This window comes from Notamacropus eugenii, chromosome 1 (assembly GCF_028372415.1).
Source record: "Notamacropus eugenii isolate mMacEug1 chromosome 1, mMacEug1.pri_v2, whole genome shotgun sequence".
Classification (NCBI taxonomy): domain Eukaryota; kingdom Metazoa; phylum Chordata; class Mammalia; order Diprotodontia; family Macropodidae; genus Notamacropus; species Notamacropus eugenii.
In genome coordinates this window covers 46,127,877-46,151,820 of record NC_092872.1, presented here as the reverse complement: position 1 = coordinate 46,151,820, position 23,944 = coordinate 46,127,877, and the positions used below count along the sequence as shown (strand labels likewise).

The 23,944-nt window shown below is 34.5% G+C and overlaps 1 protein-coding gene across 4 annotated transcripts in view; it reads left to right on the top strand.

Moving 5' to 3' along the window:
• Positions 1-23,944, top strand: part of XPO6 (exportin 6) — a 119,254-nt gene that overhangs the window by 75,603 nt on the left and 19,707 nt on the right. For all 4 annotated transcript variants that reach the window (XM_072598173.1, XM_072598155.1, XM_072598164.1 and 1 more), the window contains 4 exons: positions 154-262; positions 2,477-2,569; positions 9,906-9,975; positions 18,818-18,977. In XM_072598173.1, coding sequence (XP_072454274.1) covers positions 154-262; positions 2,477-2,569; positions 9,906-9,975; positions 18,818-18,977 — 432 coding nt within the window. The remainder of the gene's footprint in view (positions 1-153; positions 263-2,476; positions 2,570-9,905; positions 9,976-18,817; positions 18,978-23,944) is intronic.

Genomic DNA, 23,944 nt, shown 5'->3' with positions numbered 1-23,944 from the left:
TCCTGAATCTGGCCTTCTGGGATGCTCTCATGTGTGCAGGATTCCATTCATTGTTACTGTTTTTGTATTCATCAGGTACCTGGTAACAGATTCCAAGGACAGAGGGTGAAGGCAGTTTTTTCCCATCTCATGTTCAGTTTTTCCTACCTGCAGGTACAAAGATGCCCTGGTCCTTTTGCTTACTGAGGTATTGAATCGGATACAGTTCAGGTACAACCAGGCGCAGTTGGAGGAGCTGGATGATGAGACCCTTGATGATGATGTAAGAATTATACTGTAGAACGGTATTACTATTATTATTTCTTTGATTATGAAATTTTCAGCACATGTCATTAATTTAAGTCACTAATAGGAATCTGCAAATCTTTTTTCTAAAAGTGGAATTTTTTTGGCATGAGTAGTATTTTTAAGCTTTCCTATTTAAAATCAATTCCTCATCTGCTTTTAATTTGGTTTAACAGTCTTTAGCCATGTACTTGAGTGGGAGTAGAGAAGCATTGTTTTTCAGAAATGTGTTGAGTTCATGTGGGAAACTTAAGTGAATTTAATTTATGCCCACTCCTGCTGCAAATTGTAATCCAGACACATCTCGTTTTCCTGCAGAGTTCTTGTTTATATCCTTTTATAAATCCTCCAAAGATTATTTACTCAGTGCTGGTGCATTTTCTCTGTTTTGTGGCTACTAATGCCATACTTGTTCTTTCTTTACCTCCTTTTCCGATTATACATGTACTTTAATGATGCCTTCACCCTTGTATCACCTCTGGAGATGCTCTGCGTTATGTTTTCATCCACAGTGGCCCACTGAGTTCCCTGCATTTTTTTGTTTTTTGTTTTTTGTTTTATTTGCAGTTGTGGTGTCCCATGATTGAACACCATATAGAAACACTAAGAGGGTACTGGTGTTAAAAAGATTGGTGTATTAGGGGATGAAAAGCAGCTTAGGATCATTGAAAGTATTACTCACTTTCCTAAATGCTAATTTAACTAGCTCACTTTCTTTCTAGTCCCGGGCTCCTCACCAAGATAAATGTGTATTTTGATGACTTATTTGCGCATCATAGACAGAGGAATATGAATTTTTATCCAGTTGGTTTTCCCTGTGTGAATGATGCATTTTATGTTCAGATGATCTTTGAAAGTATACTTCAGTCTGCTTGTGACACTCAAGTCCAGGACCATGCTCTTTTATGGAACTCATTCTGGAAACTTGGAAGTGTACTGTGACTTGATATAACTGGCATAGTGCTTTCTACAAATAGTCACTCTCAGGACCCTGACTCCTATAGGGAAATCCTCCTCTGTTTGACCTTTGCATTGGACATCTTCCAGGATGTCGGCAAATACCTTTGATGAGTATATGCCTCCTTGTGTTAATAAACCTCACTTAATATTGATAATCAGAGGATTATTGGAGAAAGTTCTCTCTCTGATTTCTTGTATTGAGGAACCTTGTATCATCATATCATATGGGAGAACCCTTGCTGAAACAGACCTTTTAGTCTGCAATTTTGTTCTGTTGAACCATGTGTTTTTTTGGTAATGACCAAACATCCAGAGAGAAACACTGAAGGATCTTACAGTTTTTATACTTCTCAGGTGCATAACTAGGATGATCCAGTCTTTTCTAGAAAATTATATGCAGAAGCCTACATGTTTCTTTTCATATTTTTATCAAGATGCCTTCATGTTTTCGCTAGGGTTTAACCACTCTTTCCAAAGTTTAAATTGCCATTCTGATCTCCTTACAGAGCATATTCAGTGCTAAGATGAAGGAATCCAAATGTAGTCATCATTCCATTGTAAGTGATAAGGATAGGTTACTATGCAGACCCTGATTGGTCTGTTCTGTTGAATACCTCTTGCAAAATTGGTATTTGGAGAATACTGGGAGAAGGGAGAGAAAAGAGGAGTTAGGAGGAAGAGAGTGGGATAAAAATTAATTGGTCACCTGCTTGGAGTATTTTAATTATTTTAAACCACCTTTGAAGCTTATTGAGTGCTGCTAGATTGGGCTCTCTTGACCTTACAATTTTTGCTCCAGAATGAAAGTAATTGTAGTTTCTGTGTACCCCTGTAAAAAAGTCTTGATATTTTAACTCTGTGCCCTTGGAAAAGTCATGATTTATAAAGTTCTTTATAAAAATAAAAAATATTTATGCTTATTTGTAATTCTCATTGTAATGGAATTACGTATTAGAAAACAAAATAAATATTTTGGAGTTATTCTAGGTCAAGTTGATAAAATGTTATTACTCTGGGGAAATAGAATTCTTAAATTTCGTCTTTGGTTTTCTGTTATATCTGTGTGACTTTTTTTTTTCCTTTTTTTAAGGGACCAAGTAACATTACATGTGATTTTCTATTTCTGATTTGAATTTTGTCTGGTAATGAACTTCATTCAAAGAACAAAAGAACAAATACTTGTAGATACTAATCAGTTTTGGAGAATTCATTCCTGTATTTCTTTTTACAGCAACAGACAGAGTGGCAGCGGTACTTACGGCAGAGCTTGGAAGTTGTGGCCAAAGTCATGGAACTCCTTCCTAGTCACGCATTCTCTACACTGGTAACTCACCGTCTGGGGAAAAATTAATAGTGATCATTTTCTACTTCATTTTGGCAGCATGGCAGAGAGGTTTGAGGTTTGAGAACCGAGGTTTGAGCCCAGGCTCTGAAACTGGCCGCTGCTGGATCCTATGGAAGCCTTTTCACCTCTATGGGCTGAGTTTCCATATCTCTAAAAAGAAAGGACCTGGGTGTTATAGCTCTCTGTAGTTCTATAGCAGTCTGTTGAGTTTACAACATAGGCAATAAATTGAGGAAGGTTTTACTCTTTTTTACACACACACACACACACACACACACACACACGACTTTGGATTTCAGCTTTTATATACACATTTTCTTTTGTAGCTTCTTGGACTGAGGGTGTATTTTACTGTCCCCCTAATTATATCAGGTAGAGGAAAAAGTTAACTATAATTCTCATCATATTCAGAAGTTGATTGTAGAGCATTACAAGTCTGGTCTGATCCTTTATGTTTATTTTGAGTTCTTGGAATCTTTAATCACATGACCTAATCTAGTTCCTTTTGAAAGCACGGCTGTATGAGGAGTCATATTAAGTCTGTATTACCTTCTAAAGAAAGGAAACAGAATAAAAATGTAATGCAGTCAGCTTTTGGATTATCTGTTCAGCTGTGTGGTCTCTTCTATTCTTTTTTCTGGGGAATGTTGTATTACTTTGTCTTCTGCTTTTCTTAGTTTCTATCACATTAAAATCTCTTTTTTTCCTCTTAATGTAATTAATTAGTAAAGCAGCTTATGAAGTGAAAGGTAGGCTCATGTATAGGTGACAGAGTCAGCATGAAAAATGGACTTTTGAATAAATTAACCTATCTCTTTTAATTTTGTCAGGCTCATTCATTATATATATATGTGTGTGTATATATATATATATAGTATGTATGTATATATATATAGTATGTATGTATATATATATAGTATGTATGTATGTATATATAGTATGTATGTATGTATATATAGTATGTATGTATATATAGTATGTATGTATGTATAGAGTATGTATGTATGTATAGAGTATGTATGTATGTATAGAGTATGTATGTATGTATGTATAATGTATGTATGTATATATAGCATTATGTATATATAGTATATATGTATGTATAGAGTATGTATATACTGTGTATGTATGTATATAGTATGTATGTATGTATGTATATATATAGTATGTATGTATGTATATATAGTATGTATGTATATATAGTATGTATGTATGTATAGAGTATGTATGTATGTATAGAGTATGCATGTATGTATAGAGTATGTATGTATGTATGTATAATGTATGTATGTATATATAGCATTATGTATATATAGTATATATGTATGTATAGAGTATGTATATACTGTGTATGTATGTATATAGTATGTATGTATATATATAGTATGTATGTATATATAGTATGTATGTATGCATATATATAGTATGTATGTATGCATGTATGTATAGAGTATGCATGTATGTATAGAGTATGTATGCATGTATGTATGCATGTATGTATATAGTATGTATGCATGTATGTATATAGTATGTATGTATAGAGTATGTATGTATATAGTGTGTATGTATGCATGTATGTATATTGTATGTATGCATGTATATATGGTATGTATGCATGTATGTATATAGTATGTATGCATGTATGTATATAGTATGTATATAGTATGCATGTATATAGTATGCATGTATATAGTATGCATGTATATAGTATGTATGTAGTATGTATGTAGTATGTATGTATGTAGTATGTATGTATAGAGTATGCATGTATGTATAGAGTATGCATGTATGTATAGAGTATGCATGCATGTATATAGTGTGTATGCATGCATGTATATATATAGTATGCATGCATGTATATATATAGTATGCATGTATGTATATATAGTATGCATGTATGTATATATATAGTATGTATGTATATAGTTTGTATGCATGTATGTATATTGTATGTATGTATGTATATAGTATGTATATAGTATGTATGTATAGAGTATGTATATGTATGTATAATGTATGTATATATAGTATGTATGTATGTATAGAGTATGTATGTATGTATGTATAATGTATGTATGTATGTATAGAGTATGTATGTATAGAGTATGTATGTATATAGTGTGTATGTATGTATATAGTGGGTATGTATGTATGTATAGATATGTATGTATAGATATAGTATGTATAGAGTATGTATGTATGTATAATGTATGTATGTGTGTATAGAGTATGTGTGTATGTATGTGTATATAGTATGTAGGTATGTGTATATAGTATGTAGGTATGTATGTGTATAGTATGTAGTATATATGTGTATAGCATGTAGTATGTGTGTAGCATGTGTAGTATGTATATGTGTAGCATGTATGTAGCATGTATGTAGTATGTATGTAGTATGTATGTGTGTATAGTATGTATATGTATGTATGTAGTATGTATGTAGTATGTATAATGTATGTAGTATGTATGTAGTATGTATGTATATAGCATGTATGTATGTATAGAGTATGTGTGTCTGTATGTATAGAGTGTATGTATGTGTGTATAGAGTATGTGTGTATGTATGTGTATATAGTATGTAGGTATGTGTATATAGTATGTAGGTATGTATGTATGTGTATAGTATGTAGGCATGTATGTGTATAGTATGTAGGTATGTATGTGTATAGTATGTAGCATGTATTTAGCATGTATGTGTAGCATGTGTGTAGCATGTGTGTAGCATGTATGTAGTATGTATGGAGTATGCATGTATGTATATAGTGTGTATGCATGTATGTATATAGTGTATGCATGTATGTGTATATAGTATGCATGTATGTATGTATATAGTATGTATGTATATATAGTATGTATGTATATAGTATGTATGTATATATGTATGCATGTATGTATATAGTATGTATAGAGTATGTATGTATGTATAGAGTATGTATGTGTATGTATAATGTGTGTATATATAGTATGCATGTATAGAGTATGTATGTATAATGTATGTATGTATGTATATAGTGTGTATGTATATAGTGTGTATGTATGTATAGATATAGTATGTATGTATAGATATAGTATGTATGTATGTATATAGTATGTATGTATGTATATAGTATGTATGTATAGAGTATGTATGTATAGAGTATGTATGTATGTATAGAGTATGTGTGTATGTATGTGTGTATGTATGCGTATATAGTATGTAGGCATGTATATAGTATGTAGGTATGTATGTGTATAGTATGTAGCATGTATGTGTATAGTATGTAGCATGTATGTAGCATGTATGTATAGCATGTATGTAGCATGTATGTGTGTAGTATGTGTGTAGTATGTATGTGTGTAGTATGTATGTATGGAGTATGTATGTATGTATATAGTGTATGCATGTATGTATATATAGTATGCATGTATATATAGTATGCATGTATGTATATAGTGTATGCATGTATGTATATATAGTATGCATGTATATATAGTATGCATGTATGTATATATATAGTATGTATGTATAGAGTATGTATGTATAGAGTATGTATGCATGTATGTATATAGTATGTATAGAGTATGTATGTATGTATAGAGTATGTATATGTATGTATAATGTATGTATATATAGTATGTATGTATAGAGTATGTATGTATGTATGTATAATGTATGTATGTATAGAGTATGTATGTATAGAGTATGTATGTATGTATGTAGAGTATGTATGTATGTATAGAGTATGTATGTATAGAGTATGTATGTATATAGTATGTATGTATGTATATATAGTATGTATGTATGTATATATAGTATGTATGTATGTATGTATGTGTAGAGTATGTATGTATGTGTAGAGTATGTATGTATATAGTATGTATGTATATAGTATGTATGTATGTATATATAGTATGTATGTATGTATGTATGTATGTGTAGAGTATGTATGTATGTGTAGAGTATGTATGTATGTGTAGAGTATGTATGTATAGAGTATGTGTGTATGTATGTATAGAGTATGTGTGTAGGTATGTGTGTATAGAGTATGTGTGTAGGTATGTGTATATAGTATGTATGTATGTGTATAGTATGTAGCTATGTATGTATGTGTATAATATGTAGCATGTATGTGGCATGTGTGTAGCATGTACGTAGCTTGTATGTAGTATGTGTAGTATGTAGTATGTGTGTAGTGTGTATGTAGCATGTATGTAGTATGTATGTAGTATGCATGTATGTGTAGTATGTGTGTATGTATGTGTGTATAGTATGTATGTATGTGTGTATAGTATGTATGTATGTGTATGTATGTGTATGTATGTGTATATATGTATGTGTATGTATGTGTATGCATGTAGTATGTATGTATGTAGTATGTATGTAGTATGTATGTGTAATGTATGTATGTGTGTATGTATGTAGTATGTATGTAGTGTGTATGTATGTAGTGTGTACGTATAGAGTATGCATGTATGTGTAGAGTATGCATGTATGTATATAGTGTGTATGCATGTATGTATATATAGTATGCATGTATATATAGTACGCATGTATGTATATATATAGTATGCATGTATGTACATATATAGAATGTATGTATTGAGTATATATGTATAGAGTACGTATGCATGTATGTATATAGTATGTATGTATATAGTATGTATAGAGTATGTATGTATAGAGTATGTATATGTATGTATAATGTATGTATATATAGTATGTATGTATGTATAGAGTATGTATGTATGTATATAGTGTGTATGTATGTATATAGTCTGTCTGTCTGTATGTATACAGTATGTATAGATATAATATGTATGTATAGAGTATGTATGTATAGAGTATGTATGTATAGAGTATGTATATAGTATGCATGTATGTGTGGAGTATGTATGTATGGAGTATGTATGTATGGAGTATGTATGTATGTATGGAGTATGTATGTATAGAGTATGTATGTATGTACAGAGTATGTGTGTATGTATGTATAGAGTATGTGTGTATGTATCTGTGTATAGAGTATGTGTGTAGGTGTGTGTATAGAGTATGTAGGTATGTGTATAGAGTATGTAGGTATGTGTATATAGTATGTAGGTACGTATGTATGTGTATAGTATGTAGGTATGTGTATAGTATGTGGTATGTGTGTAGCATGTATGTAATATGTATGTAGTATGTGTGTAGCATGTATGTAGTATGTATGTGTGTATGTGTGTATGTATGTGTATAGTATGTATGTATGTGTATAGCATGTATGTGTGTATAGTATGTATGTGTATGTATATGCATGTACGTAGTATGTTCGTAGTATGTATGTAGTATGTATGTATAGAGTGTGTATGTATGTATAGAGTATGCATGTATGTATAGAGTATGCATGTATGTATGTATGTAGTATGCATGTATGTAGTATGTATAGTATGTATGTGTGTATAGTATGTGTGTATAGTGTGTATGTATGTGTGTATAGTATGTGTGTATGTGTGTGTATAGTATGTATGTATGTGTGTAAGTATGCATGTGTATGTGTGTATGCAGTATGTATGTAGTATGCGTGTATGTAGTATGTATGTAGTATGTATGTAGTATGTATGTATAGAGTATGTATGTATGTATAGAGTATGTATGTATAGAGTATGTATGTATAGAGTATGTATGTATGTATAGAGTGTGCATGTATGTATGTATAAAGTATGTATGTGTGTATAGAGTATGTATGTATGTATGTATAGAGTATGTATGTGTGTATAGAGTATGTGTGTATATATGTATATAGAGTATGTGTGCATATATAGTATGTAGGTATGTGTGTATATATAGTATGTAGGTATGTAGGTAGTATGTAGTATGTAGGTAGTATGTATGTAGTATGTATGTATGTAGTATGTATGTAGTATGGAGTATGTATGGAGTATGTATGGAGTATGTATGTATAGAGTATGTATAGAGTATGCATGTATGTATAGAGTATGTATGTATAGAGTATGTATGTATAGAGTATGTATGTATGTATAGAGTATGTATGTATGTATAGAGTATGTATGTATGTATGTGTGTATAGAGTATGTATGTATGTGTGTATAGAGTATGTATGTGTGTATAGAGCATGTGTGTATGTATGTATATAGAGCATGTGTGTATATATAGTATGTAGGTATGTGTGTATATATAGTATGTAGGTATGTGTGTATGTGTATGGTATGTAGGTAGCATGTAGTATGTATGTAGGTAGTATGTAGTATGTTGCTAGTATGTAGTATGTTGTATGTAGTGTGTATGTATAGTATGTGTATATAGTATGTATGTGTGTATAGCATGTATGTATGTATGTATGTATAGTATGTATCTATGTATGTATGTGTGTATAGTATGTATGTATGTATGTGTGTATAGTATGTATGTATGTGTGTATAGTATGTATGTATGTAGTATGCATGTATGTATGTAGTATGCATGTATGTATGTATATAGTATGTATGCATGTATGTATATATATTTTTCCTACCAAAAAATTGAGTGGGTCACCAAGAGATGATTTTACCTATTTTTGGTGGGGAATTTATGGTCTGAGGTGAACCTGTTACCAAAATACCAGGGTAGATTCTGATAGCTCAATCAAAATAGATCTTGGTGGCTTAGGACATAACTTGATTGTCACATCTTTTTGGTCATCCTTGGTTTTTGTGAAATGAATGTAGTTGCCTTCTGAATGTTAATCCTCAAAGTAATTTCAGTGGCAGAAATCATTGGGGGAATTGAATTTAGAGATTTCCTTGGCCCATATATCTACAAATAGCCAGGTTTCATAGGGCAAATAATTTCTGTTTCTACTCTCCTAGCTTAATTACACATAGTTCCCCTTTACAAAGTATAGGTTACCTTACATAATCTTCACACATGACATTCCATCTCCTCTCTCTTTGTCTTTATTGTGAATGTCCTCTTTGGTTGGAATGCCCTCTCTCCTCTCATTAATGCCTCTCAGAATCCCTAATTTCCTTAAGGATTCAGTTCAAGTGCCCCTTTCTCAATGAAACCTTTGCTAATCCCCCCAGCTTTAATGCTTTCCCTGCTAAAATTAACTTGAAGTCATTTTTTATCTACCTACATACGTACTTGTTGTTTCCCTCAGTTGGATGATAACTCTTTGAAGGGAAGGTATTATTTCACTTTTGTCTTTGTATCCCAGGCACCTGTCATAGTGCCTGGGGCATAATAGGCGTTCAGTAAATGCTTGTTCATTGATTCAATTTCCATACTTTGGTCATTGTATAATTTGATGTCAATGGGATTAAAACACATTTCTGACTTTCACATTTGTTTCTTTGCTTTCAGTTCCCAGTTCTTCAGGACAATTTAGAAGTTTATCTGGGGTTACAGCAGTTTGTAGTTACTTCAGGGTCAGGTAAACCTCTTTTCATTTTCTAATATAAGCAGTTATTTTTAAAAGGAGGACTGATACTTTTCTAATTAATGATTCTATTGTTATCATAATGTTCCCCCATAATCCCTCATCCCCTTAAGTAAACTTTAAAAAATGTAATACCAAGGCATTATGAGAGGGAAGAGGTAAAAGATGAGGTGACAGCAGTATATTTCAAAGGGATGAACTTTAGTGAATGAAGAAAAGGGGGCCAATTTAGGGCAGTGACAGAATTTATTAAAATCCTGACTAGGATGCTGCCCTATTTTTGATTTAGACTTTATCTTTTAGGTTTCTACTGATTTGCAGCCTTTTAAAATGTTTACATGATTATTTTTATTTAGAAATTAGAACTTTTCTTTGTGCTGGAACATTTTTTAAAGTTAGGGTAGTAAGTTGAGAAAAATCATCTTGGTCTTTATCTTTAGCATGATGTATTTCTCCTTTTGTAATATTTAGAACCAAAGGAATATGAATTTAGGCATAGCAGATAAAATTCTGCAAGATGTAGTTATTACACCTGCTATGACTTAATTATTGTCCACCTTATTTTAAACTCCTCTTGGGATGTCTGTGAATTTAACCAGACTAAATTACTTTGGCTTATGACATACCTGATTTCTTAATTTAGTAACCATATGTATTTTGGTTTAGTTTAGCATTAGTAATTACTTTTCCTTCCTCTTCAATTCCCCCTCCACTCGCTGCCCCAACAACAATAAAATATCAATCATCAACCCTCTCGGCTTTATAATTCTGCTCAAATTCTGCTTAGTGATTCATTTTTTTTTTCTGTGTCGGTCTCTTCTTCCTCCTTTAATACCATATCTTCAAATTCTTTCTCAACCTTCTTTAGGGCTTATAAATGTGTACTTTAAAATAGAACAGTTTAATAAAAATGTCAAATAAGTTACCTGCATTTAGCTTCATGAGCTGGTAGGATGATAAATGAAATGTTGAATCCATCAAAATTCCATATGAAATTTGCCTTTTTGGGGGGATAGGGGTAAAAGTGGAAAACTGTGTGGTACAGTGGAAAGAGGACTGGATTTGGAGGCAATACCTGAGTTCAGAATTACAGCTTGACAGTTTATCATTTCCTTGACCTTGAGTCTTGACCTCTCTGGGCCTCAGTTTACTCATCTGTAAAAGGAGAGTGTTGTATTAGATAGGTGATCTTTAAGTTCCTTTCCAACCCTCAGTCTGTGTTTCTAATTTCTAGCTCTTCTATTTGTTCATTCTTCTGTTCTTTATATGGTACAGGCTTTTCTAATAGAATTCCAGCTGTTGCTTAACTATGCCTGTCACAGTCATGTTCAACGTCATAGCCTGGAATTCCCTTCTTTTTCTGCATGGTCAGGGTTACCTACTTAGGCTTGTCATGATTGGAATAGAGCTACTGAGAGAAAGAAACATGGTTCATGGGGAAGCTTTTTGACCATAGCAAATTCTACTTTAAGGAACCTGACTGTTTTTGAATGTCTTTTGACTTAATGAACCATCATAACTTGTTTCTACTATTATTGAAGCTTCAGATCTAGTATGACTTGGGCACACATCGAGTACAAAAATGTTTTTTTTTGGATACTGGAATGAGTAAGTGCCTTTAAACAGATAATGAATGAAAAGAAAGTTATTTGTATGGATTTTTAATATTATACTTTCCAGATCAAATTACTTTATGAAATCTATCAATCTGTAATAAATTAATTTGACTTAAAACATGCCATTAAATCTGAATTTCTCTACCTAGAATGGTATTATTCACAACCTGCATAAAATATTAGATTACCCCCTCAGAGATAAGTACAATGAGTTTTATTTATGTCAGAGTTTCTTTATTTGTCTAGCACATTGTGTTGGGTGCCTAGGATCTAAGCATTTAGCCTTGATCTAATAAGATGGTCCTCTTTTTCTGCAGAATTTGTTAGCTGTTTTTCCCATTATTTATTTAATAAGTTTACCTAGGAATTTGTGGGGAGTTCTGTTGTTTTTTAGGGATGCAATGTGGAAAGAGTGCTAGACAGGAATCAGAAGACCTGAGTTCTAGGGCCCTCATCTCTAAAGGGAGATAAGTTCAACTGGTCTCTAAAGCCCCTTTTAGGTTTAGGAGTCTATTACCTATTATCTCAGAACGATGTTTGTATAATATAGTGGAAAGAGCGCTGTACTTAGAGTCAGCAACTAGGTTCCAATTCTAAGTCAGTAATTTTTACTGAAGAAAAAGCACTTTAAATAATAGCATAGGCCAAGATGGTAAAAGAGGCACAAAAATCCACTGAAGAAAGAACTCCTTAAAAAGCAGAATTGGCCAAAAGGAAAAGGAGATACAAAAGCTCACTGAAGAAAATAAATCCTTAAAAATTAGAATTGGGCAGGTGGAAGCTAATGACTCTATCAGACCTCAAGAAACAGTAAAGCAAAATGAAAAGAATGAAAAATAGAAGAAAATGTGAAATATCTCATTGGAAAAACAACTGATCTGCAAAATAGATCGAGGAGAGATAATTTTAATTTAATTTAGTTTTTAATTTAATTAGACTATCTGAAAGCCACGCAAAAAATTAGCTTAGACATCATCTTTCAAGAAACTGTCAAGGAAAACTGCCCTGATATCCTAGAACCAAGAGGGTACAATAGAAATGGAAAGAGATCACAAAATGAAATCTCTCAGGAATATTATAGCCAAATTCCAGAGCTCCCATGTCAAGGAGCAAATATTGCAAGCAGCTAAAAAGAAGCAGTTCAGATATTGTGGAGCCAGAGACAGGCCATCACAAGATTTAGCAGCTTCTACATGAAAAGATTGGAGAGTTTGTAATGTGATAATCCAGAGGACAAAGCAGCTAAGATTATAACCAAGAATCACCTGCCCAGCAAAACAGTATAATTAATTCTTCAAGAGGAAAGAAGGGAGAGGAATGGATACTTAATGAAATAGAGGACTTTCAAGCATTCTGACGAAAAAACTAGAGCTGAATATAAAATTTGACTTTCAAATGCAAGTCTCAGGAGAAGCATAAAATAGTAAACAGGAAAGAAATCATTCCTACATGGCAAGATAATACTTGTAACTCCTATTACTAGGACAGTTAGAAGGAGTATATATAGATAAAGAGCACTGTGTGAATTGATTATGATAGGATGATATATAAAAATAATAATAGGTGAAAAAGTGGGATGACTGTAGTATGATATTTAAAACAAAGTAAAATTAAGCGGTGAGAAAGAGGGATGCACTGGGAGAAGGGAGAGGTAAAATGAAATAAATTATCTTACGTAGTGCAAAAGAACTTTTTATAGGGGTAGAGGAGAAGATGGGTGGGTGGTAGACAAAGCTTGAAACTTGCTCTCTTTGGAACTGGTTCAAAGAGAGAATAACATACACACTCATTTGGCTTTAGAAATCTACCTTACCCTAAGATAAGTAGGAGAGGGAAAGAATAAGAGAAAGGAATGGGGTGGACTGAGAAGAGAGGGTAGATTGGAAGAGGTGGTGGTCAGAAGCAGAACACTTTTGAGGAGGGACAGGGTGAAAGAACAGAAAATAAGGAAAAATGAGATGGAGGTAAATATACAGTAAGTCTAATTGTGAAAAAAAAATTCATAGTAAGTTTCTCTGATCATTTCCCAGACATGTAGAGAACTGAGTCAAATTTATAAAAATACAAGACATCGCCAAATTGATTAATGATCAAAGGCTATCAACAGTTTTCAGATGAAGAAATCAGAGCTACCTATAGTCACATGAAAAAATGCTCTAAATCACTATTGATTAGAGAAAAGTACATTAAAATAACTGAGGTGCCACTTTACATCTATTAGATTGACTAACATGACAAAAGAGGAAAACGATTATGTTGGAGGAAATATGGGAAAATTGGGACACTAAAGCAGTATTGGTAGAGTTGTGAGCTGATTCAGCCATTCTGGAGAGCAATTTGGAACTCTGTCCAGATGGCTATAAAACTGCATCTCCTCTGACTCAGCAATACCACTGCTAGGTCTGTTTCCCAAAGACCAAAAAAAAAAAAAGAATAAGGACCTATATATCTAAAAGTATTTACAGCACTTCTTTTTGTGGTGGCTAAGAATTGGAAATTGAGAGTATGTCCATTAGTTGAGGAATGGATAAAGAAGTTTTGGTATATAATTGTGATGGAATACTATTGTGCTGTAAGAAGTGAGAAGCAGGATGCTTTCAGAAAAACCTGGAAAAATTACATGAACTGATATAAAGTGAAATGAGCAGAACCAGGGCAGCATTGTGCATAGTAACAGTATTATAGTATGATGATCCACTGTGAATGAGTTGGCTATTCTCAGCAATACAGTGATCCAAAACAATTTTGAAAGATTCATGATGAAAAAATGCTATCTACCTCCAGAGAAAGAAATAATGGAGTCTGAATTCAGATCATTGCATGCTTTTAAACAAAACTTTAAAAAAATTTTTATAGTCTGTGTTTTCCTTCACACTGTGACTAACATGGAAATAAGTTTTGCATGACTGTACATGGATGACCTGTACCAAATTGTTTGCCTTCTTAGTGAGGGGTGAGGAGAGGGAGGAAGGGAAAATTCGGAACTCAAAATTAAAAAAAAAATTGTAAAAAGACTTTATATATAATTGGGAAAATATTTTAAGATGCCATTGCTAATCAGTTATAATAATAATTTGTGATTCTCTAAGAATTATTTAAGAATTTTGTCTAAACTCTTCTTGAATCACTGTGTATCTCCACATTGTGCCAAGATTTGGAATAGTGAGTTTGAAAAGCGTCTTGCCCTTTCAGTTCCTTTTCTCCAGCTTGATTTGTATCTCTTGAATTGGAATTGAATCTACTGGAACATTGCATATAGAGCATCACTTTGCTCATGAGTAGAGTAACACCTATTCATTCATTCAACTATCATTAGGAAATGATGGTTTTTCCTATCATTCTTTCTTAGAAAAGATTGAAATAGAAGATTTTTTTCAGGCCATTCTGTTTTCATGAAGTATATCTGTTCAGTGATTATTGTTTCCATTATAAATAGCTTTCTTCTGTCAACAAACCTATAGTTGACTTGTGAGTTTTTGGTAAGGTTAATTTCAGATTCCTTTTTGGCCTTGCTCATGTCTAGTTTGTATTTGACCATAACACACTTTGTATCCTCCTCTAGTCTCACTTGGGCATCTTGATCCCACAAGGAGACTAGGGGGTGCTTTCTGGGAAAGGGAGTTTTCCCAATTAGCCAAGCAGGGTTTTGTGCCCTGTTTTTCTTATCTGTGTGCATATTTCTGGTCTTGGTTTCTTTTGGTTGCTTAGTTTCAACTATTAGGGCACATGTGACTGGATTTTAGCCGTTTGAATTACCAGAAGTCTATATTCCATAGTGGAATATGTTTATAATATTCCCCTCCTTTATATACTAATTAAATGTTAAAATGAATGGGATGTAGCAGTAAGTATCAGGCCAAATAGTTCACCAGTGTATTTTTCCAGCTATTGGTCCCATTTTATGACTGCTTCAAGATGATTTGGTTTCCTAAATCTGCTTTCAGTCACCATGACAATCTGCCCCTTTGACCCTCTGTGTTACAGCACTCTTATGTGGAGATCTCCCTTTAACATGTTCCATGTTTTTCTGGTTTTTGGAGGGAGAGGGTGATAAGAATTCTCTCAGCCAGGTGTAGGAAATATGTGAGTTGGAACATAAATCACTCTTATGAAGTATAGACCTAACGTGTGTGTGTGTGTGTGTGTGTGTGTGATTTTCCTTGGTTCATTAGGTGCAAGGCCTGTTTTATGGTAATCATTTTTTTTAATACCAGTGGAACTTTAAGTTGCCCTGACTTTATAGATTCAGTTGTATTACTCATAAATCACTTTCTCAGCATTGTAAACATTAAAAAATCAACCACAGTTTCAGCTCATCTGTCTTTTCCTCGTATGTAGTGAACAACAACAAAACCCCTAAGCCAGCCAGCACTCTTTTCTAATTTTATCAATTATTACAGAACCTGGGTTGTACCTTATATAATTTTTCTTGCCTACGATTCATTAATTCATTCAACAAACCTTTGAATGTCTACTGTTGACGATGTGGTGGCTAAGCACTCATGTAAAAAAAAGAGAATGCTTTTCTTTCTGTCAATCCAAATCCTGTCACTGCTATCTGCAGTCCTATCCACACTGTTTATAAAGCAGTTTAATTCAACAGATATTTGAGTCACTATGCTTAGGAGATTTGAGGATAACAAAGATTATCCTCATCCGACCAGATGAGCACACAGTGTCAGTGTCAGTGTCAGATAGAATTATGAGTACAGGTCACCTGTTATAATGTAAATGTTTAATGACTGTTGAATTGAGTTATTTCCTCTGCCTGGAAAACATTGGGGCATGTTTGTGGAGCAGTAAGTAGTGTAGTTTGGTTGACCTTGTAGCACATGTAGGTAAATAGTGGGAGGTAAGGTTTAAAAAAAAAAAAAGGACATGTTAGGTCTGTGTTGTGAACGTTTTGAATACTGGGTTGAAGAGTTTGAACTTTGTTTAGTAGGCAGCAGGGAGATGTTGGAGAATTTTGAGCAGGCAATTGGCATACTTACAGTGATGCTTCAGGAAGCTCAGTTTGGAAAATTTTTTATTTCAGGAGTGTAAAACTTAAAAAAAAATTGATTCCAGTTATATCAATTTTAAATGAAACAGTTTCCATAAGAAGGAACAATGTTGTAAACAGACAGTTCCATTCAACGTAAAAAATTATCTGACTGTAGTATGGAAGTGATTTTTTTTTTCAAAGTAGAAATGGAGGACGGAACAGGTAAGATGTGGGAAAGGGAAATTGTGAAGAAAGGGAGTATATTATAGTTTGCTATATTGAATGTCTAAGTAAATTACTTTGACCAGTTTACTGTAGTCTTTTCTGTCCTAAGAAGTACATGGTTAGCTTATCTATTTAAACTATTTTACAGACTTTTGGAAATTTTTACTAGTTTGTAAAAGAATAACTTATAACTTGCTTTGAAATTTTAGAGGTGCTGGGCAGCCTGAAATATACCTGTCAGCCTGAAAATACTTTTAACATTCAAAAGTTGTCTGATTGCTCTATTTTTTTTTTTTTTAAATTAGCCCTGTCTTGTGAAGGCAGTATGATTAAGCATATATTAAAGTACCTGCACACCCAGAACTCTCAAAAGGCTTCAGAATCCTGTCCCACAACCAGGAAGCGAAGCTCCACCTCCTTCTCTTTTGTTTCCTCTATTCTTGGCTCCAAACCTTTCAAGAAAGGCAAGGGAGGCAGGAGTTTATTTCCATGGTGCCCTGTTTTCAGAAGGGAAGAGCGGCTCTTCTCCTGGTCTGTGGGAGAAGCAGAGAGGGATGTATTTATTTAGAACTAGTGTAACTTGTGTAGTTGAAGTTATTCTCTTGCTCTTTCCTATTTCCTTTTTCCTTTTCTCTCTTATTTGATTCTGTTTTCTTGCCCCCTCAATGCCCAGGATCCCTATCCTACTTAGCTGCACGAAGCTGCTCACTGTGGTTGCTTCTGCCAACAATGGGTTCATATTTCCCCTCCCTTTTGTGTTTCCATTCCTTCAATGAGCAAGTTTCAGGTAGTAGCTGATGGAATAAGACTTTTTTCTTATTAATTCTTACTAAAGTAAGAATTAAACTAATAGCCTACGTCCCTTAATTATTGGGAAACTTTTGAATTTTAAGAGAAAGCTAGCTAATCAAATGCGTTTCTGATTGGCTGTCAGTTAATAAGTGAATTTTAAGAACACACTAATTATTCAAGTGAATCTCTGATGGAATTTCAGATAGTGTAGTGGAGATATTTTTAGGTGGAACCCCCTTTGAGAAGGTTCTCTTGTTTATGGAATTGTAGGAATTTTCAGAATTGACACAGCATCTTTTCTTCACCGTTCATTCCCTTCTCCCTGCAGGAACCACAGACATACGTATTCTTCTCATTCTGGTTCCTGCAGTCCTTTTACTTCTCTTCCCCTGTTAGACTTAGCCTGGTGATTGTATTGTGGCTAACTGGCAGGGACCTATCAGGGCAAGACCCAAACCATCTGCTGACCACAGTGCTCTTACTCTCAGAATGTTTGCATATTTAGACTTAATACAGATGTTGTTAAACCCTGGTTATACTCTTATTCTCACCAACCATTGGTGAGAATGGTTGTTCTCACCCATATGCCTGGCTGTTAACAGCCAGCAGAGGGAGACAAGGTAACATTTTCTACTTAGCAGTAGAAACTGCTAATACAGTTCTATTAGGGGGAAAATGGTTTATACTGCAAACAGGAAGCAGCAGGTGGTTGTGTGAGTTTCTTGTCCTTACTAGTTTTGATGACTAAATCAAAGATTTCCAGTTGTAGGAAGGCTGTTCATTTTGGATTTTTAGTCCTTTTACTGCTTGGGCATAGACTTTGTTTGTTGGAATAGTTCTTAAAGGAAATGGGAATGTTGGTTATTTCATAAGTACTCATTTAATTTCTTACCCTTCCTTTCCTGTTATCTGTGTACCCTTGGGTACCTTGGGTAAATCACTTTAACTCTTGGGTTCTAAGTTTCTTCTTTTCTAACATCAGGAACTAGATGGTTTCTAAGATCTGTGACCTTTGTGTGTAGATCCTGCATCTACTGACCAAAAAATTTACCAGGTTGGCTTCAGATTTATTTATGTTATATGTGTTCATATTCAAGTTAACTGGAATTTTTTTTGTTTCGAGAATTGCTTTCACTGTCTTCTGAGTAGTTGAATTATTATTTTTAGAAGTAACTTAAAGCATTTTTTTCTGTGAAACTGACAGTATTGGTGTGTTCAGGTCACAGGTTGAACATCACAGCAGAGAACGATTGCCGACGGTTGCACTGTTCCTTGAGAGACTTGAGCTCTCTCCTCCAGGCTGTTGGCCGATTAGCTGAGTATTTTATTGGAGATGTGTTTGCTGCCAGATTCAGTGATGCTCTTACAGTCGTGGAGAGGTAAGCAAAAGGTCACAGTGTAAGTCATCTCTTCGTAGTTTTGTCATTCCCTTGAGAAACCTTTTATATAAAGACTAGAGGATAATATTAACCCTTCGAGAAACCAAGTGCAAATGTTTTGTTTTGTTTTTTGTCGTACAGAAATGTGGTCTTTTGAAAACTTGGATTGGTGGTGGTCAGTTATTGTTGTGGCTGCTGCTGCTTCTGTTTGTGGTTGTGGCATACCAAGTAACATCTTTTGTTTTTGCATCAACTTCATTTCCAAATCCATCTCTCTCCCCTCATTTACCCAGAGAGCTAGACTGGTGTGGGGAAGCTGCAGCCTCAAGGCCACATGTGGCTCTCAAGTGCAGCTCTTTGACTGAATCCAAACTTCACAGAACAAATCCCCTCAAGAAAAGGATTTACTATATAAAACTTGGACTCAGTCAAAAGGCCACACCCAAGGACCTGGAAGGCCACATGTGACCTCCCAGCCACAGGTTCCCCACCCCTGAACTAAAGCATTGGAAAGAAAGAGGAAAAGCAGTTGAGCAAAACTAGTTTATAAATCAGTCTGATCTGACTGTGTAGCTGCAGGACTTCACACTTATAGTCTCCCGCCTCTGTAAAGAAGAGCGGGAAGTACATTTTCACTTTTCTCCTTTGAGGCCAAGCTCAGTCATCATAATCACTCAGCATTCAGGATTTGTGTTTTGTTGTTTTTGTTCTTTTTTTTCATTTACATCATTGTGGTCATTATTTAGTAGAAAGTCTAGTTAATCATTCCACACAAGATATCCTGTTACTCTCATACCAAATCCTTTAACTCTAATTTAACTTTCCCTCCCCTCAACAAGTACTCTTTCTTTGTCATTATTTTAATGTTAGTCACCTTGCTCATGGTTTTTGATACAGAGGGATCTAGAATATTTTACCGTTGCTCCATTCTTACTGTAGCCCTCTACTGATATACAGATCATTCTCTCTGTTTTCTCAGTGATTATAATACCTGTTTCATTTTTTTTCCCTGATTGTACCTCATTCTTTGCTATTATCTTTGTGGGGTCTACTAACTGTATGATTCCTTAGCCTTCTTAAAGCACAGATGTGATCATTTTACTCACATACATTTAGTTCTTACCATGTCTCAAAACAGAACTGTTTCTAAGTGCCAGAACTTTGACATTATATTCTCCAACTACAATCAGTTATACTTCTATATTTTTCACTGACTTTCATCTATTTAGGGACTGTTAGAATAGACATCCACAGTCAAGCTATACTTTTCCACTCGCTCTTTCACAGATGCCTGCAAATATGTTCAGACATCTTTAATCTCAAATGATATCTTCTCTTGGCTCTTTCTACCTCATCTTATTTCTTTTCACTCATTTATTGATAGTACTTAAAAGATACATAATTTAATTTTGTGGGTACAAGACCTATTGGATATTTGGAGCTAGTTACTCTAGAAGCATTTCAAATGTAACATATCCAAAACAGAACTCATTATCTTTCCTCCAAAATTTCCTTTTTTTAAATTTCTTTTTTCTGTCAAGGATACAATTCTCTTAGGCATCCAGCTTTGCAGCCTCAGAGTCATCACTCTTTAAAGACTCATTGACTCTTCACTTTCCCTCATCTCACATACAGTCAGTTCCAAGCCTATGCCCACAACATCTCTCCTGCTTGTGTCTTCCTTTTCACTCACATGGATTTTTGAGGTCTTCATCACCTTTCACTTGGGCTATTGCAATGAACTCCTCATTGGTTTCCCTGCCTCCATTCTCTTCCCTCTCTAGTCCATCCTTCACACATTTGCCAAAATGATGTTCTTAAAGCACAGATGTGATCATTTTACTCCCATACTCAGTATCCTCCAATGGTTCCATATTGCCTTTAGGATAAAGTACCAACTCCTCTGTTTGGCTTTTAAAGTTCTTCAGAACATGGCTCTAGCCTCCCTTTACATCTTTATGTTACTCTTCTTTATACATTCTCCAGTTCAGCCAAACTAGCCTTCTTGCTTTTCGTCCTTCATAGCACTCTGTACCCTTGTTTCTTTTAACATTTCATCAGTAAACATTCATTAAGCACCTGCTGTGTGTCAGGGACTATGGTATTAAGGCCTGGGTACAGGCTGTTCTAGGTTGCACCAATAGCGTGTCCTTCCTTCTAACCTTTGCTACTTAGAGTCTCTACTTTCCTTCAAAGCTCAGCTCTAATACCACCTGATCCTCTCAGTTGTTAGTATCTCTCTCCTTTTCCCCATTACCTTGTTTTTATATTGTATAGATCTTATATATATGCTTAGATGTTTAATGTCCTTTAATAAGCTTCTTGTGGGCAAGGGACTATTTCATGTTTGTCTTTGTATCACCAGTACTTAACAAAGTGACTGGCACATAGATAGAAGTATTTAGGGCATGCTTACTAATTGATTTTTAAAAATCTTATGGAAGAGGATGGTGAGAGATTATGAACATTATGTCATTAAATAATGAGAAGCAAGTTTGTGGAAAGCTTGGCAAGAAACTCAGCTAAACCATATTATAATGAAAAGAAAGGATGAAGCTGGAAAGATGATAAACGTAAGAAAAATGGACATTTGTCAGAATAGCTGAAACTCTTCTCTCACAGGAGAATCAGCACATTTGCACCTTAATAGTTCTTGAAGTGCTGCACAAGGAGTAGAAATATTACTAAAGAGAAAAATGGGTAGTGCAGCTGAGTCAGATCAAGTATATATAGAAGGTCTTTTCAGGAGAAGACAAATTTGCAGTGAGTTGAAGGACCTCTTCTTGAATATCTGAAAGGGGACTGGAAAAAGTTATATTTTTTAAAGTGTGTCACACACTTAAATACCTGAGTACTCACCTCCATGTTTACTTTTCCAGTACTGCAAAACTTTATGAGAGTAATCTGTACACAAATGTATCTTTGATGGAATTTTAAGAAAGCAACCAGACAAGCTTTTAAAAAAATTAAAGTGTGTGTGTATGTAATTTGTGTGTGGCACACACACACACACACACATATATGCATACACTCACACATATACATGTATATGTATATGTTCCTTGGCAGATCACATCTTTGAAGTTACACAGTTGACTTGAAGGTACTTTTTGTTAGCTGTAAAAATGCATTTGATGTGTTTTAATGCTGTTTTAAGACCTGTCTTCAAAGGATCAGAATCATAAACAATTCCTTGAAAGATGTAGCAGAAATAACTTTGATTAGAGATCTGATTATTAACATCAAGTGAGGCATAAAACAAGGTGATATATTCTTACTCTAAATGTTTGCTCTTTCCATAGAGGATTTTTTGCATGGAGTCTAAATGGAACTAGAGGTTCACTATAGATTGTGAGATCCTCCAGATGTTTGTGGATGACATTGTGTTTCAGCAAGCCTGGGAACACTGCAGAGCTTCCTAAATAGGATCCATAATCACTCAAGGATTCAGAATCCTCTAACCAGCCATACAGACAAAAACAAAATGACTAAAGAAAACCCATTGTCCTGACTAAAATATACAATTTAACAGGCCCAAAATTGAACAGTAGGAAAAAAAGGGAATGCTGGATTTCCTTTTGGAAATTGACTAGTTCTTTTAGTGACCCCAAGTAGCTCCCTAATTCAGTAGTCCAACAGTTTATCATCACTATTCTTCTATTACTGATGGATGACTTTCATAAAATACTATAGTCTTTGAAAAATTAAAGTCATAGGCTACCCAAAAGTCAGTAAGGAGATGTGTAGTAGAAGTGGCATAGTCAAGTCAGCAAGCATTTGTTAAGCACCTACTTATGCATTGTACTTAAGTACTAGGGATACAGAGAAAGGCAAAAACATTTCTTGTTTCAAGATACTTGCACTCTTACTGGGGAGACAGTGTGTAGACATCAGTATGCAAACAAGATGTATTCAGGAAATATCCATATTATAATGAAAAGAAACAGGCATGTACAACTTGTGACTGTGCAGGCTGCTTATGGCATGCCACAGAATTTTCTGTGTGTACAAAAGATGCTTTCCTCTACATTTTTCATAGGCCACTCAAAATCATTTGGTGTGCCACAAGCCGCCCAAGGGACTCAAGTAGCAAGTAGGCCTCAGATTGTTCATACCTGTTTTAGAAGCTAGGTTGTTAGCTGGGCCTTGAAGGAGGGTGTGGAAATCAGGAGGTAGAGATGAGGAGGGAGAGAATTTTAGACTTAAGGAATGGCCAGTGCTCATGATCAGAGTCAAGAGGTGGATGTTTTCTACAAGAAATAGTAAGGAGACCAATGTCATGACACAAATATGTGGCAGGAAAAAGAAGGTATAAGAACGCTGTTACGATGGACTTTAAAAGCCAAACAGGATTTTATATTTGTTCCTAGAGGTGGTAATAAGGATGTATTGGAATTAATTGAATAGAGGGGTGACATGGTCAAATCTGTGCTTTAGGGAAATCACTTTGACAGTTGGGTGGAAGATAGTTTGAAGTGGGGAGAGAGAATTGAGGCAAGAAGAGCAAACTAGAAGACTAGCCACTCGAAGTCCAGCCCTGAGCTGGTGAGGGTCTGCACTGAGAGAGTGTGAGAGAGAGATTCTGAAGTAAAAATCTACAAATCTTAGACACAAATCGGATATGAAAGGGTAAGAAGGTGAGGAGTCAAGGATGACACCTCAGCTGTGAGTCTGGGGCCTTGACAGATATTAGTGTCCTCATCTATAACAGGTTAGGAAGAAAGGAGAGTTTGATAAGGGGTTGGGTAAGTTTAATTTTAGACATGTCAAGTTTGAGCTGTCTCTGTGACATCTACTCTCAGATGTCTGATAGGCAGTTCAGATGTGAGACTATAAGGATGGAGGAATTTTAGTTGATGGTGAGAGGACAGTTTAGGGATTACAAGGCAGAATAAGAGTGGAATGACTACAGGTTATGATCAGATAAAGGAATTCAAGACTTCATGAGCATGGAAGTGGCTCACTTG